The 16,151-nt window shown below is 38.4% G+C and overlaps 1 protein-coding gene across 1 annotated transcript in view; it reads right to left on the reverse strand.

The window, feature by feature from the left end:
• Window positions 1-7,552: 7,552 nt before the first annotated feature.
• Window positions 7,553-16,151, reverse strand: part of LOC106908310 (uncharacterized) — a 28,208-nt gene continuing 19,609 nt past the window's right edge. The window contains exons 5-6 of the mRNA XM_088007965.1: window positions 8,905-8,941; window positions 7,553-8,577 (exon numbers count right to left, since the gene is read on the reverse strand). Of these exons, the coding sequence (XP_087864091.1) occupies window positions 8,544-8,577; window positions 8,905-8,941 (71 nt within the window). The 3' untranslated portion in view covers window positions 7,553-8,543. The remainder of the gene's footprint in view (window positions 8,578-8,904; window positions 8,942-16,151) is intronic.

The following is a 16,151-nucleotide window of genomic DNA, read 5'->3' on the forward strand; positions in this document are numbered from 1 at the left end:
GGTTATTGTTAGGAAGTTATTTAATTGTTTAAAAACTGCTTTTTCAATAATTTTGCAGATGAATGGGAGGTTGGAGATCGGCCTGTAATTCTGCAGTAGTGATTTGTCCAGATTGTTCTTTTTTTATCGGTGGTTTGATAACTGTTGTTTTCAAAGCCTTGGGGAAAACACCTGAAGTGAGCGATGAGTTACTATTTGGAACAGATCATTAGCAACGACAGGCAGGACTTTCTTAAAGAAATGTGTGGGTAGGACATCTGGACACCAGGAACTGGAGCTTAATTGACTTATAATTTCTTCTAGGGTTTTATAATTAAGTAGTTGAAATTGGGTAATTTTTCCTGCATTTGTTTCGTTTGGGCATAGCATTGGATGTGCAGATTAATCCTCTGATCTTTTGAAATTTCTCTGAGAAGAAACTGGAAAATTTGTTGCAGGCATTAGATTGAAGTTCAGGTGGTAACGTCATAGGAGGGTTTGTGAGCCTGTCAACTGTCATAAATAAAGCTTGAGGATTGTTAAGGTTTTTGTTTGACATCTGGAAAGAAAGCCTTCCTTGCATGTTTTAGTGTTGAGTGATAGTTACGTAGTCTTTCTTTATAGATTCCATAGTAAACATGAAGTTGAGTTTTACGCCATTTTTGTTCAGCCCATATGGCAGAGTTGACTTGCAGATTGAACTGCTTGTGCATTTCTCCATGGAGATTTCTTCCTACCAAACACAACCTTCACTTTAATGGGAGCAATGTAATCAATGATATCTGAAAGTTTGCACTGAAAATCATCTACCAACTTATCTACATCATGATAGCTTAAGGGCGAGGAAGAAGAGTAGATTTGATTAAATGTTTCTGCTGTGTTTTCTGTGAAAGTACGTTTTGTGATAGTAGCTTTTTGTACAAGTGGGTGAACGGATAAAGAAATTTCAAAGATAACAGCGAAGTGAACCGACAGGCGACATCAGTTACAGAGACATTGGAAATATTCACACCCTTACTGATAACCAGGTCCAGTGTGTGTCCATGAGTGCGTGTTGCTTGTTTGACATGTTGTGTTAAACCAAAACTCTCAAATATATTACAGAGCTTTTTGCCTCTCTGTCTTGGGGGTTGTCAACATGAATGTTGAAATCAATGACAATTATTAAACAATCATAATCAATGCATATCGGAGATAGAATCTCATTCAAGTCCGTAAAGAAATTTTCCACATATGTTGGAGTTTTGTATAAAATTAGTGTCAAAGTTCATTTGTGGTCTTTTACCCCAATTCCAAGATACTGAAAAGACGTGAAATTACCCAAAGAAATTTTACTACAGTTTATGGTATTCTTAAATATTGAAGCCACGCCTCCTCCTTTTTTATGTTTTCTATTCTCACTTAAAAAATTGTATGTAGGAGGCGCTGATTCAATTAGTACGATTGTTCATTATTGTCATTCAGCCATGTTTCTGTCAGAAATAAAACATCAATATTATGCTCAGTGATTAAATCATTAATTAATAGAGCTTTAGCACAGAGAGATCTGGTATTTAAAAGAGCTAGTTTAAGTGACGTGGGGGCTGAAAGTTCTTCAGTCTCAGGTTCCTTTAGGCAGGTGATCAGGCTGAGGTTTGAATTAAGACAGCTGCTTTTCGTATTTCTGTTTTTTTGTAACTTTTCTTGTAGTGATCCAGACAGGTAATGTCCTGCTATGTAATGTCGGGGGGCCAGACACATTCTGGAGGAAGACAAGTGTAAGGATAATATCTGGACCCCGGTCTCAGACGTCAGAAACGCAGAGTGCTGGATCCTCAGGGAGGTCAGAGGCAGGTGGCTTAGATGAAGTGAGGTCTGCAATGGGAGCGCTAAGGAGAGACGTTCCGAGGTAAACCTATTCATTCAATCCATCTGTAAATCTGAGAAACTGGTCCAGAAGACATTTCTTCGTAGGTATCTTGTGAATGAGTGGAGGAGCAGGGAGGGAGGGGGTGGGGATGGAGGAGAGGAACCAGTTGCTCTGTCCCCAGTCGATGTTTTATCAGTTTGCTTTGGAATAGTTTGCTCCTGATACATGGAGGGTTCCATCCTAGTCAGACATCCTTGAGCCTGTTCTTCTGAATCGATGATCACATTGTTGTTCTTGTTGATAAAATGAAAAATATTTGCAGTGAGCAGCCTTATTCCATGTTTGTTAAGATTGCGTCCGCCTCTTCCAAAGAGGTGAAAGCGCTGCCAGTAGATCCAGAGGTTATCGATGAAGGTCACTGAGCTGGTAGAGCTCAGTGACTCTTCCAGCTCAGAGCTCCATTTGTTTATCATGTCCAGCCTGGAATGTTTTTCGTCTCCCCATTGAGGTGATGGAATTGGACCACTGAGAAATAACTTCATTTTTTTATTTTCCTATAGTGTCCAGAAGAATATTAAAGTCCTTTTACAGAATCTCTGATTTTTGCTTTGCCAGATCGTTGGCTCCAACAAACACAACTAAAGTCTCAGTATTTGGCTTATCAGTGGTTAGAGAGAGTAAATCAGATACAGTGTCACCAGGAAAAGAAACCACTCTTGTTTTCTTGGGATTGCAAACATGACTGATTCCATTTACTGTCTCATCTCCAACAATAAGCACTCTTAGCATACCTTCTGTTTTCCTGGTGGTCATTTTGTCCTTTGGAGCTTTGTGGGATGGATGTGTTGGTTTAGCCTCATTGTTGATGTTTGAAGGTGGGTTCTCACTCAGAGGCTCAGGATGGAGTACAGAAAATTCCCACGGAGTCAGAATATTTTGAGGCTTGGGCTGGTCGCTTTGTCCTTGGGAACGGGGTTGGTGTAGCCGTTTTGGTTTCAGCTGCTTGCTATTCTTTGGCGGAGCAGGTGTTGAAGTTGAAGGTGGGTTCCAGCTCAGAGCTGGAACCCACCCTGCTAGTTCTCCCTGTTAGAGAGAACTAACAGGGAGTTAGTTCTCCCTGTTAGTCGTCTCATGGGATCTGCAGTGTGAGACTTTTGTTTCGGCTTGGCGCCCTGAGCGTTCCAGGTGAGCTGCTTGGTGCAGGGTGTACGACCTCTCCGCTGATTTGAGAAAGAGTTGTTTCATTTCCACAGATAGCGTTTATCTCAAAGTTCACCTCCAGCCGTTGAATCTTCATTTCTGTAGACTGAAGTCTTTGTATAATACTGCTGGGGTCGAACGGAGGCATTTTGCCCTGGTTCAAAGGCAAAGATAAAACGCTGGATTATGTCAAGAAAAGGATGACAGCTTCACAACCATTCTCCTTCCACTCACCACCTTCACAGGGTTGCATAGGGGATGGCATCCTATTATTATTACTATTATCTTTCTAAAAATTCCAAACACCATTGAAGTTTGTCATTGCTGACAAAACTTGAAAGAGTTTAAGGTAAGGTAAGGTAATTTTATTTATATAGCACATTTTCAGCAACAAGGCAATTCAAAGTGCTTTACATGAGTTAAATGGAAATACAAACAAAATAACAAACCAAAGAAAAAGAGGAAAGGACACATTAGGGCAAATGGGAACATTCAGACATTCAGACAAAACAAAGGGGCAAAACAAAGACATGAGTGAAGGTGGTGACGTCAAAGGGCCATGAAGCCAGGTGGCTGTGGTCCCTGGCATAGTCTGACAGAGGTGTTTGTGATCAAGGAATGATGTCCTTAGGAGCGTTCAACTTCAAGGCTCTATGGAAAAAAGACAGGACAAAAACAGAGCAAGCAGGGCAGGCATGGGCAGGGAGGGAGCAGAGGACAAAAGTGTCCGCCTTCATTGAGAGGAAGAGAGAAAGATAGTGTAGTACTATATATATTCTCATCACACCACAGGTTTCTTACCATGTCTCATGACTGCCTGGATTTTGCAGATGTACTTCAATGTGCAGCTGTGCTTGGATCATCTCCATTTATTTTAGCTACTAATATATAAGATCTTTTACTTGTTGTGTTTTTTCAAAACCTGCATTGTTGCGTTTCAATGGGAATTGACCTTCCAGTTATGACAGAGGTCTGCAGCAACTATATTTCAGCTAGATTTATAGATTATGCCAGTCAACAGCAACAATTCTTTCAGAAAATTTAAACCTGTATTTCTGTTCTCTAAATTGCAAAGCATTAGAAATGTTTGGGGTTTCTAATAAAATGAAGAACCGTGAAGTTATTTAAATCCTACATTAATAAGATTTTTGGGACTTAATTTTTACACCTGTGGAATATTGGCAAAATTAGAAATATATAGAAAAGGACTAACACTAAAAAACTAATCTATGTATTTGTTTCTTCAAGAATATACTACTGAAATTCTTTGCCATCAGGAAGTCCACAAAATGCAGATATTAGCCTTTAGCTGATCAAAAACAAAGATCATATTTCTCCTGTTTTAGCTTCTCTTCATTGATGATGTTGATGTTAAATTTAGGAAAGAATTTAAAATTCTCCTTCCCACATAAAACCATTATTAATCAAGTTCCATCATACATCAGATTGTTCTATATTCCTAACAGAACAATTCACTTTCATACCACAGGTTTACTAGTGGTTTCTAAAGGTTCTAAAAGTAGAATGGCAGATCTATTAGTTATCAGGCTCCTCTCCTGTGAAACCACCTCCCAGTTTTAGTCTGTGAGGCAGACACCCGGTCTACTTTAAAAACTAGACTTAAAGCTTTCCTATTTATGGTTAAACTGGCTCAGTCACTTTTCTGAGAAAGTATTCTTAGATCAGTGCTTCTATTTTCTGTGTACATCTTCTGTCTTTTAAAATCCCAAGTTGGTCACGCCAGATGGCTCCTCACACCGAGTTCCCCAAACTCCTATTATGATCATTATGAATTTACATATTCAGTAATTTAGAATATATGTTCCAATGAATCTTGTCAGATTAAAAGTACTTTTTGAAAAAAAAAAAAGGCAAACTGCAACAGATGTTAAACATACTTTTCATTAAGCACAAATCTCTGTTTTTACAAATAGATTTTTATTGGTCTGATGTAATATTGAAATGTCAAATGTGTTCAAAATGTGTTCAAATTAACAAGTGTAATTTATAGACTTTCAATAGGGCTGTGGAGAGACCTTTGGAGGGGCAAGGGCTCACAGTTAAAAAGGGGCACATTGAACAAAATCTTAAGACACTGTACAACAATATATCAACAATCCATATTAATCAAGAGTCTAATATATTTTTAAAGGTTTTGTTGGCTCTAGTGGCCTTTATTTGAAAGTAGTTTGACAGGAAAGAGGGCAATGAGAGAAGGGGAACATATGCAGCAAATGTTACCAGACCTGGAATCAAACCTGTGACCACAAGGACTAAGGCAATACATGGGTTGTGCTTTGCCCCTGCACCACCATGGTACCCCAAGAGTGTAATATTTAATCGGATCATACTGTATCATTGTCATGTGGGGACAATGAAAAGCACATTTAGTCTATGCTTTCCCTGATCAATATAATGTTGCTGTTTCTGCTGTTGGCAGTGCTAGAGGGCTGTGTTGATCTGAAACTGTAGTTTTTAGAAAAACCAGGCATTTAGTCCACCACTGGGGCAGCCTGATAAAAATTAAAGTCAGAAGTTTTCTCAGCAGCCGAACTATTTCTGTGTTTAGGGGCCAGGAGGTTTTTTCCCCCTCTATTACAAGGACAATTATAAACATAAATAGAAACAGTTTTACAGTTTTTCTAATTTTATTCACAAACAAGTGTGTGTAAAAAAAAAAAAAAAAAAAAAAAAAATATATATATATATATATATATATATATATATATATATATATATATATATATATATAAAATTCCCTTCTCACCCTCCGTGGGTGGTCTCTCTTTCATCCTCTGAGCTCGGGTCCTCTACCAGAGGCCTGGGAACTTGAGGGTTCTCCTCCAGTATCTTGGCTGTGCCTAGAACTGCACATTTCTGGACTGAGATGTCTGATGTTGTTCCTGGGATCTGTTTGAGCCACTGCTCCAGTTTGGGGGTGACTGCCCCGAGGGCCCCGATGACCACAGGCACCACTGTGGTCTTCACCTTCCAGGCCTTCTCCAGTTCCTCTCTGAGGCCCTGGTATTTCTCCAGGGCCTCAGAGATATATATATCTCTGATCTGTCTGCCTATCTATCTATCTATCTATCTATCTATCTATCTATCTATCTATCTATCTATCTATCTATCTATCTATCTATCTATCTATCTATCTATCTATCTATCTATCTATCTATCTATCTATCTATCTATCTATCTATCTATCTATCTATCTATCTATCTATCTATCTATTCCATTGAAGGCCATTGCGTGGCCTTCAATGGAAGAGATGAAGGCCACGGATGTTAAGACTCGGAAACTACTAACCATGCATGGAGGGTTCCACCCCAAATCCAGCACACTGAGACTGTACACGAGCCGTAAGGAAGGAGGCAGAGGACTAGTGAGTGTGAGAGCCACTGTCCAGGATGAGACATCCAAGATCCATAAATACATCAAGGACAAAGCCTCAATGGACGATGTGCTCAGCGAATGTCTCAGACAATGGGGAACAGAGGACGAGGTCCTGGAGGAACCATCATGGGAGGACAAGCCCCTACATGGGATGTACCACCGACAAATAACTGAAGTGGCTGATATCAGGAAATCCTACCAATGGCTGGAGAAAGCTGGACTCAAGGACAGCACAGAGGCCCTCATCCTGGCCGCCCAGGAACAGGCCCTAAACACCAGAGCAATAGAAGCTCAGATCTACCACACCAGACAAGACCCAAGGTGTAGGTTGTGCAAGGAGGCCTCTGAGACAGTCCAGCACATAACAGCAGGGTGCAAGATAGGGTTAGATAGGGTTATATAAAAATATATATATTTATATATATATATATATATATATATATATATATATATATATATATATATAAAATAAAATAAATTCCCTTCTCACCCTCTGCGGGTGGTCTCTTTCATCCTCTGAGCTCTGGTCCTCTACCAGAGGCCTGGGAGCTTCAGGTTCTCCTCCAGTATCTTGGCTGTGCCTAGAACTGCACATTTCTGGACTGAGATGTCTGATGTTGTTCCTGGGATCTGTTTGAGCCACTGCTCCAGTTTGGGGCTGACTGCCCCGAGGGCCCCGATGACCACAGGCAGCACTGTGGTCTTCACCTTCCAGGCCTTCTCCAGTTCCTCTCTGAGGCCCTGGTATTTCTCCAGTTTCTCGTGCTCCTTTTTCCTGATGTTGTGGTCACTTGGTATTGCTACATCCACCACAACGGCTTTCCTCTGTTCTTTATCCACCACCACAATGTCCGGTTGGTTCTCCATTACCATCTTGTCTGTCTGGATCTGGAAGTCCCACAGGATCTTAGCTCGGTCATTCTCCACCACCTTTGGGGGTGTTCCCCACTTTGACCTCGGGGCTTCCAGTCCATATTCTGCCAGGATTTGGGCATCCAAAAGCCTCCATCCACTGGATATTTAGAATTTTTTAAAGCTTTCACACACAAAACATTGATAACTCTAACTTTTACACACACTAAAATGATAATAGAAAGTAGCAATAAAAACAGGATCTGGTCCTCAGGTGTAGTAATAAAAAGTGAATTTATTTAGAATAATTCTCTATCCTTGGGTTACTCTGGGTCCTTCAGGCAATGTTCACAAACCAAAGTTTATATTGTTTCACAGATTGACATGGCAAATACAAAACCTGTATAATAAGTTAATATAAACTGTATGTTAAACATACAATCTAAACATACAGTACAGTCTAAACATGTTTGTTGCTTTGCCTGCACAATTTCTGGTTTATCTAATAATCTAATAAGATGAAGTGCAAATTGCAATCAGGTAATGGTGAATTTAAGGGTCAAGCTTAAGTTGCAGAAATAACTGAAGCAGCTCCATTTCCCAAAAAGGATACATGTACATTGGTAAGGAAAGAAGGTCATGTTTTCCTTAGATGCATTAGCCTTTTGGGGACCTCAACAATGTTTTAGTTATACTGCAAATTTTAGGATGTGAAAGGTTTAGATCAGAAATGTCATGGTAAAGATTAAAATTGTTAGCTAAAAGTACAATATGCAGCATAAGATTAACATTTATTCTGATAGAACAGTTTATAATATACTGCCTCAAATTGTAGTGAAAATATATTATTATTTGTACAAAGTTTTGAAAACCTTCCATTTCAATATTGTGTGGCTCTTAGTGTTGGTCCATCATGTAAAATTCCAATTAAATAGATTCAAATTTGTGGGTGTAATTTGACAAAATGTGAATTCATAGGTTAGGGCTAGATATACCAGGAACCACACTCTCACTTTTCAGCATTTTATATCGAATGCATTGATCACTAAGCATATCTTTTAGATTTTTACTAGATATAATTCAGAACAAATTAAAAGTAACATTTTAAAAGTATGGATTGACAAGTAACAATAGTAAACACATATATTATTGCTTATTTTCAGTTTTTGTTCAGTCATTATTAATCAAATGTATAGGGTACTCAAAAAAAGAAAATGAAAGTGAAATGTATTAGTTGGGCCACATGGTGGCAACATATGGTTGGCCTCAGTTATCATCATCAAAGACGTCAGCTACAGTCCTGTGGGTACAGAGAGAAGAGTTTATAAGCTACAGGTTAGAAATACTTCAACAGAACTGGTCAGAGTCTACAGTTAGGGTAAAAAGAAAGTACATCCCCTTTAAATTCTTAGGTTTTTGTGCCGCTTTATTTTTTGGACCTCACCTAATTTTTCCTTGGATTTTCAATGAACAAAAAAAAAACATGTTAAAATTTACATTTTGAACACACAAGGTTTTATTTGAATAATACTTCAACCTATTAAACATCAGATCATGTTTCACATGAGAACCCAGAATTGGTGAAAGGGAGTACTTTCTTTCTGGTGTGACTGTCAATCAGACCTACTTGTAAATTGATCCAGTTACTTCATCAACTAGTCCTCCTGGGGTAAAAAGGGACAAAGAAAAGTAACAGCAAAGGCAAAAAATTCTGGTTATACAGAACAACATTGTCTTTGCAATGTTGACCTGCTGTCATGCATACCATATGTTGTTTCAAGAGTCTTTGAGAACTTGGAAACGTGCCATATAAATAAGATGTATTACTATTTACATAATCTGCATGTCATATACATTTATGGCGTTTCATGATTTTTTTTCCTAGTGAAATGATTATGATATCAATATTTCTATCAATTTTAATTCATTTAAAAGAAAGGAACTGTTCACTTGCTGGAATTTTTGTGGGTTTCTTATAATCCAAATAGGCACAAATATAAACAAACACCCCCACTAATATTTGATGAAATGGTTATTAGCAAATTGCAAAGAAACATCTAGCTTCTGCAATAACCTTGGCTGGGTAGTTGACCACTCCTCAACTTTTCATGTAAAATATGGGCTTTTAAGCATAGCACATAGATTTTTAACATGACTTGGATAAGAGCTATTCCAGAAGTTTCAATTTAGCCTGCTTTATCCATTCCAAAACCAGTGTAAATGTCTGTTTTGTTATGATCCACCCAAAACACACTTGAGGTCATGTAAGTTATTATATTTTCATATATTTTATTAAATTTTCTCACATCTGAACATTGCAAACAAGCACTTATGCACACTTACATTCACTCACACACCCATAACTTAAAGAGATCCAAGTTACAAACCCTTCAGCTATAACTTGATCAACTTTAAATTACAAAAAGCAAAAAGGGGCTCTTATACATTCACAGGCCAAAGGGTTAAAAAAGGGGGAACAAAATTCAAGCAACTTCTTCAAACTTGAAAAGCAAAGAAACTAAAAAATGGTATCACTAAGCAAATTCAAATGACATAATTATTGATGACCACAAAATGATTGCAAACATATGTGAAACTTTTTACAAATCATTGTATGAGTCTAGACATTCTCCTGAAACAATTGGTGACCAAAACAAAGTATTATGTGACTCTCCAATCACACATGATGAAATTAAAGAAACTGTTAAGATTCTTAAATCAAATAAATCCACTGGTACAGATGGACTTACATCACAGGGTTTCCGTCAGCCCGCCAAGCTTTTAAATCACCGCCAGGCTTGCTTGATTTTGGTTTTAGAAAAATAGTAAAAAATAAAAATAAAAACTTTTTTTTTAATATATAAAACCAGATTGCAAGTGTCTCTGTTGCTCTGAGTGTTTCACTGGTGGAACAGCTTTATTTCTAAAGGATAAGTTTATTATTGATGCATTTAAAGCCAGGAGAGCGGACCAATCACACAGCTAGCACCTCTGCGCATTGCCTCGCACGCTGCCGCTGCTTTAACTCTGAAGGATTGCACATGCCTCCTTTCACTCAAACTGGACACAGGCACAGAGGAATCTGAACCGCAGGAATAACTTGTAGTCGCGCTTTCAGAAGTGCATGTTGAGGGAGTGTTCAGAATGGTTAATCTCTGTGAACAAAGCAAGGGCGGCTCAAGGCCTAAGCAAACTAAATGGCCTTTTAGGGTCCTGGGGCCGCTAGGTGCTAAGTGGAACAGATTTATTTTTTTTTAGTAATTATTTCAATGTGATTATATTAACAATAACACATAAATTCATTATAAAGTTGTGATTTTATTTTACAATAATATATATTTGATCATGTATGTAGAAATATTTCTTATATGGGCAAAAAGAAAAGTTAAAAAATAAATTGCTCTTGGGGACCCCTGGTGGCCGCGGTAGGTACCGCACGGCACGGTAATATGAGCTGCTCTGCAGTGCGCATCCAAAAACCAAATCACCGGCTTTTTTGCGACATCATAATGTCGCAAAAAAGGACTTATCCTTCAGGGAGAGAGAAAAGAAAAAAGAACAGAAAAAAGCCAAGATAAAAGTTTGTTTTCATGGGTCTTGGAAATGTAATGTTTATCAAAAAGATTTGCTGAGCTGCTAATAGAAACTTAGCTTGAACAGTCCAGTTCAACAGCCAAACATTTATGCTAGAATGTTTGTATTAGTGTGAAACTGAGCTTTAATTTTAACCTGTTGTTCACAGGTTGTCATTCACAATACAGGGGTGTCAAACTCCAGTCCTCAAGGGCCGCTGTCCTGCAGTGTTTAGATGTGCCACAGGTAAAAAACAGTGGAATGAAATGGCTTAATTACCTCCTCCCTGTGTAGATCGGTTCTCCTGAGCCTTGCTAATGACCTGATTATTCTTTTTAGGTGTGGTGCAGCAGAGGCACATCTAAAAGTTGCAGGACAGCGGCCCTTGAGGACTGGAGTTTGACACCCCTGTCACGAGAGGACCCAAATTTGGGTCCTCTCGTGACAGACAGGTTAAAACAGTTGTCTCATGACTGGCCTGATTTGTTTTTGAGGGCTTTTTTGGTTTCAAAAACGACGTGTTTGATAAAGTTTGATAAGAATAATTAAAACTTCTCAATGTTTCTAGCAAAATGTTTTTGGTAACACTTTATTTGAAGAGGGGTGAATAAGACTTAACAGTCACTTGTGCTGTCATGAGACCATTATAATTGTGACATTATCCTCCTCTGTTAAAGTGTATCACAGTAAACTGGAATTGAAGATGTCATTGAGTGTCATTACTCTATTGCTTTAATGACGGAGTCATGAACATTTCCAGTTACCTCAAGTAATTGAGGTTCACTTTACTTGAGGTAACTGGAAATGTTCATGACTTGTTAAATCCTGTCTTATAAGGATAACATTTTAAAATTCACCTGTTATTACATTCATGACAAGTTATAATTTCTTGCTTAATGTCAAGTTGTCATAACAAAGACATTTTGAATAATGTCAACTTTGTATTAAAAGTGTCATGATTTACTGAATGACACTTTATGACAACAGTCATAAATATTCATGAAGACTTATTGATGTTCATGACAGGGGTTTATGAAATGTCATGTCAGTCTTATTCACTCCCCTTCAAATAAAGTGTTACCATGTTTTTTTATCAGGTTGCGTGGGTACTACATTGACATATCAATGAGCAACTCCAAGCTGTAGTTAGTTTGCCGCTGAGCATGATCATTTATATATCTAAAACAAACATTATTTTTACATCAACTTCTAAGTAATGTGAGACTTCTCCAATTAAAATTATTTGAAGGCTCAGAATCAGCCCAGTACCGGTTCACATTCTCAAGTGAGAAAGACTCACCTGGTATAAACAAAATTTTTAACTATTGTAATTACACATAAGAAAAAAATAATTTAATCAAAGTATGTCATGAATATGTGTGTATGTACACCATCTTAAGATGGGGTGCACCGATTGCAGTTTTCTGGCCGATCCCTGATTGATTTTGGCCAATACCAATTGTTTTTTGTCTGAAATGTCGCTAAATGTAGCAAGAAAGTCGCTGAGTTGGTAACAGTGGGGTCTCTATTAACTGCAAACATGTGGGCCGGCCCTTTCCCCCCCATCTACTTTAGGACAGCTTATCAATGGACCAGGTCTTTAAATGAGCTAATCAACCACCACGAGTGTTCAGGCGATCACTTCTTAATGACCACAAAATAAACATCAAGCCTGAAAATTCAAAAGCCATAAAACTGTAACGGACAGAATGTTCTGTTTTGATATTTCTTCATACTTTGTGTGGGAATTATTTTAGTGCATTTTTTTATGTTAATTCCTAATACATTTGAACTTAATCTTTGCTCTTTCAACTCCTGGAGCTGTTATCTGATGGTTGCCATGGCAATGAGTCTACATCCAGAGAGAATTCATAGTTTAGATATTCAAACATCGGCACTTTTCGCATCTTTAATGTAGGCCACATATTTAAAAAATTGGATCAGCAATATGGTGACTATAACTATTATTTGTAACAGATTACTACTCATCCAGCATTGGAACAGTAAATAATTTTGTGGACATGACTAATGGTGTCCGCCGTCCACAGGTGGACATCAATGGCTTTTGGAGCAAATAGGTGATGTCCAATCCAGTAACATATATTACATATGTAATATATGTTACATATACAGTAACATATATTTCTGCTAGGAAACGCAATCTCCTCCACCTCCTTCCTGAATTACTATTACTGGTTAAAGTAATGCACCGTTCTGACCAAAAACAACAAATCAGAACTAGTAGGACGCTCTTAGCGCTGTCAATTAGCCTCATTCACTCACTGCTAAATGTGCTAATGGTGGAGAAACAACTTATCATTACAAGAAACCATTTATCTGCCATCATTGGTAGCTATGCTAACTAAACTGAGCATTCACAGTTTGAATCAGCACAGCTCTGTGCTATGCTAGCTGCAGCACGGCACAAATCGAGGGGGGGAAGGATGAGCAGCACCACATTGTGATTGTGATTGACAGCACTATAACTCTCCTGTCTCTGACTGGTTGTTTCTAGCACTGGGAGAAAGAAGAGGAAATCCCAGGTTTCACTAAATTTAACACAGAAGTTGTTAGAGGTGCTGATGGTTTTAGTAAGAAAAGGGGCCCCCAAGTCAGATTCTGCACCGCAGAGAGATGCGCAACAAACGGGAGATTTAATTCAATGCTGCTAATGTGATTTTAGTAGCTCTTCCATTTTGTGTCTGTTGAGTTTTTATTAAGCGCCACAGAAACTATTCTGGTTGGTCGAGTTTTAAGGGACAAGTTTCTCAGATCTCCACGCAGCCGCGCGCATTAACTCTATCTAACTAAGTGGACAAAGCATTTGGTATGGTTTGGTGCATCATGTAACCGGAAAAATTATTACCAAAAAGTAATTTAAAAATAATATAAAACTAGTGTGATACGTGACTACTAAGAGAGCACGAAAGTTCCTTTCTGGGCTGAATCTGCATGATGAGGTTAGCGCTGGTTCATTAACCGCTAACTCACCGGCCAACCGGAACCAGACATAAACTTGAAGGGAAGACAGAACCACGCGTTGGGCAGCGTGTTGAGATGTAAACGCCACATAATTTTTTGTTCACAAATATAAATCATTCTCACCGCTCACTCAAAGCAACTCTGAAAGCGCGAAAAGTTATTCCTGCAGTTCACGAGCTGCGCAACCAGAGCTAAGGCGGTTCGTTTTAAGCTCTTACCTAGATATAATCATAATTTCTTACAGGGGGTTGATGTAAATATCCAGACAGGTCAGCTTGTGTCCAGTTTGAGTGACAGGAACTTCAGAGATAAAGCAGCAGCAGCGCGCGAGGCAACGCGCAGGGGGCCAGCTGTGTGATTGGTCCGAGCGCAGCCGGCTTTAAATAAACTTTAAACCTATAATTCTTTTAGAAATAAATGTCCTCCGCAAGTGAACCTCTCACAACAGAGACGCTTGCAATCTGGCTTTATGATTAATAAAATAAAATAAAATATAATAAAATAAAATAAAGCGATCCCCCTCCCCACCCAATTATTAATTTTTCTAAAAATAAAATCAAGCAAGGCTTAGCCTGGTGGGGAGCCTAGTAAAGAATGGCGGCCGCCAGGCTTATAATACACTGTGGGAAACCCTGCTGTATAATGATGTATCTCCCATACAGACCTTTGATTGACCTTATAGTTTGAAACGATATTGACTTCCCACAGTCCAAAAACATGACTGTCAGGTTAAATGGTCTCTCTAAATTGTCCCTAGGTGTGAGTGTGTGCATGGTTGTGTGTCCTGTCTGTCTGTGTTCCCCTGCAACAGACTGGTAACCTGTCCAGGGTGACCCCGCCTCTCACCCAGAACATTAGCTGGAGATGGGCACCAGCACCCCTCCCAACCTAACTAAGGGACAAGGGTGTACAGAAAATGGATGGATGGATTGCTTCCTTATTCTTTTGAGATTCCAGCTTGTAATATTAATATTTAAAATATTTATTTTCAGATTGTTCAATTTGTTGTATACTAAAATAATGTAACCAATGATTGTTCTGAAGATGCGAAGCAGCCAAAACTTTTTCTTGGTCTGCAGCGTTCTTTATTTTACACTTTCATTGTGCAGTCGGTGAAACATCTGGCCTCCTCTTGAACTTTTTTCGAATTCGTAAGTTTACAGATATTTGGTCTGTATCAGATATTATTTTTTAAACCTTATGACTTGGATCAAACTTTTTGGGTTTCATTCCACAAGCTTCTCACAATAGTTCCCCACAATATGATGCTGTCACCCCCATGGTTCTCTGCTATCTCTGTAATTATGCTTTAGTTTAGAGTGCTGGAGGAAAAAGTGACTACTTCTTCTTGTTCTGCTACATTATTTGCTTTCTTTGCTGTTATTTCAGTTTTCATGTAGTTACCTATGTTTTTTTTCTCTTGTTAAGAAAATAGGGAAAATAAGAAAATAAGCTAGTTTTAAAACTTAACATGTCTTGATTCAAATAGCCTATTTGTGGTTTTAAAATCAGTAACATATTCTGGCTTTTTGACCTTTATGTTACCTGTAGTTAGAGCAGATGGTTTGCTAAGATCATTTGAACTGTCTTTTGTCTGTGTGGGAAAACAATCAGGAGAAGTTCTAGCTTTTCACACTCATCTGTGAAAAGCCGTAAACACAGCAGGAGTTCCTGGCTTTAGAAAGAGGGTCAGAGAAAGCTCCTGGTTGGATGAGCAAAGATACGCCTTATTTGAATAAATTAAAGATAAGAATACGCCTTCACTATAAAACTTTCTACACAGAAGTAACAAATTAGATTTGCTCTTGCTATTCTCCAAAGACGTCTTTGGACGTCTTTGCTTTTCTTTCTTTCCTTCTTCTTCTTTCCATTTATGTCAGGCAAATGAATGTATGTCTCTGTTGTTCTGCAGTTTCTGTTGTAATTGTATGTGTTGTCTTCTATTGGATTAAACTGAAATTCTGTGACGTTTGCACTCATTGTTGTTTTTCTGTGGCTACATGCGGCCCGCCAGGAGGACCCAGGATCATAAAGGAAGAGAGAGAGCCAAACTTTTTCCAAAATTAGCTAAATCAGAGAAATCTTCCTTAACACTCTTCATGACTCCTTCCTGACTTACTGTTTCCAACAGCTTAACATTCTCATTTAGATACTGCACTTTGCCTTGTCGTTCAGTGTTTAACCCTGTCTCCAAAACTATTGGCTAAGCTTTTATTGCGACTAATGAATCCTCAGTGTGATGATGCTTAGATTTTTAATCAGTTTAAATAACAAACTGATCTTGACAACAGTATTTTATCACTAGAATTAATTGGAATG

The sequence above is a fragment of the Poecilia mexicana genome, unplaced genomic scaffold (genome assembly GCF_051168715.1).
Source record: "Poecilia mexicana isolate PSO_F unplaced genomic scaffold, ASM5116871v1 scaffold_8, whole genome shotgun sequence".
In the NCBI taxonomy this organism is placed as follows: Eukaryota; Metazoa; Chordata; class Actinopteri; order Cyprinodontiformes; family Poeciliidae; genus Poecilia; species Poecilia mexicana.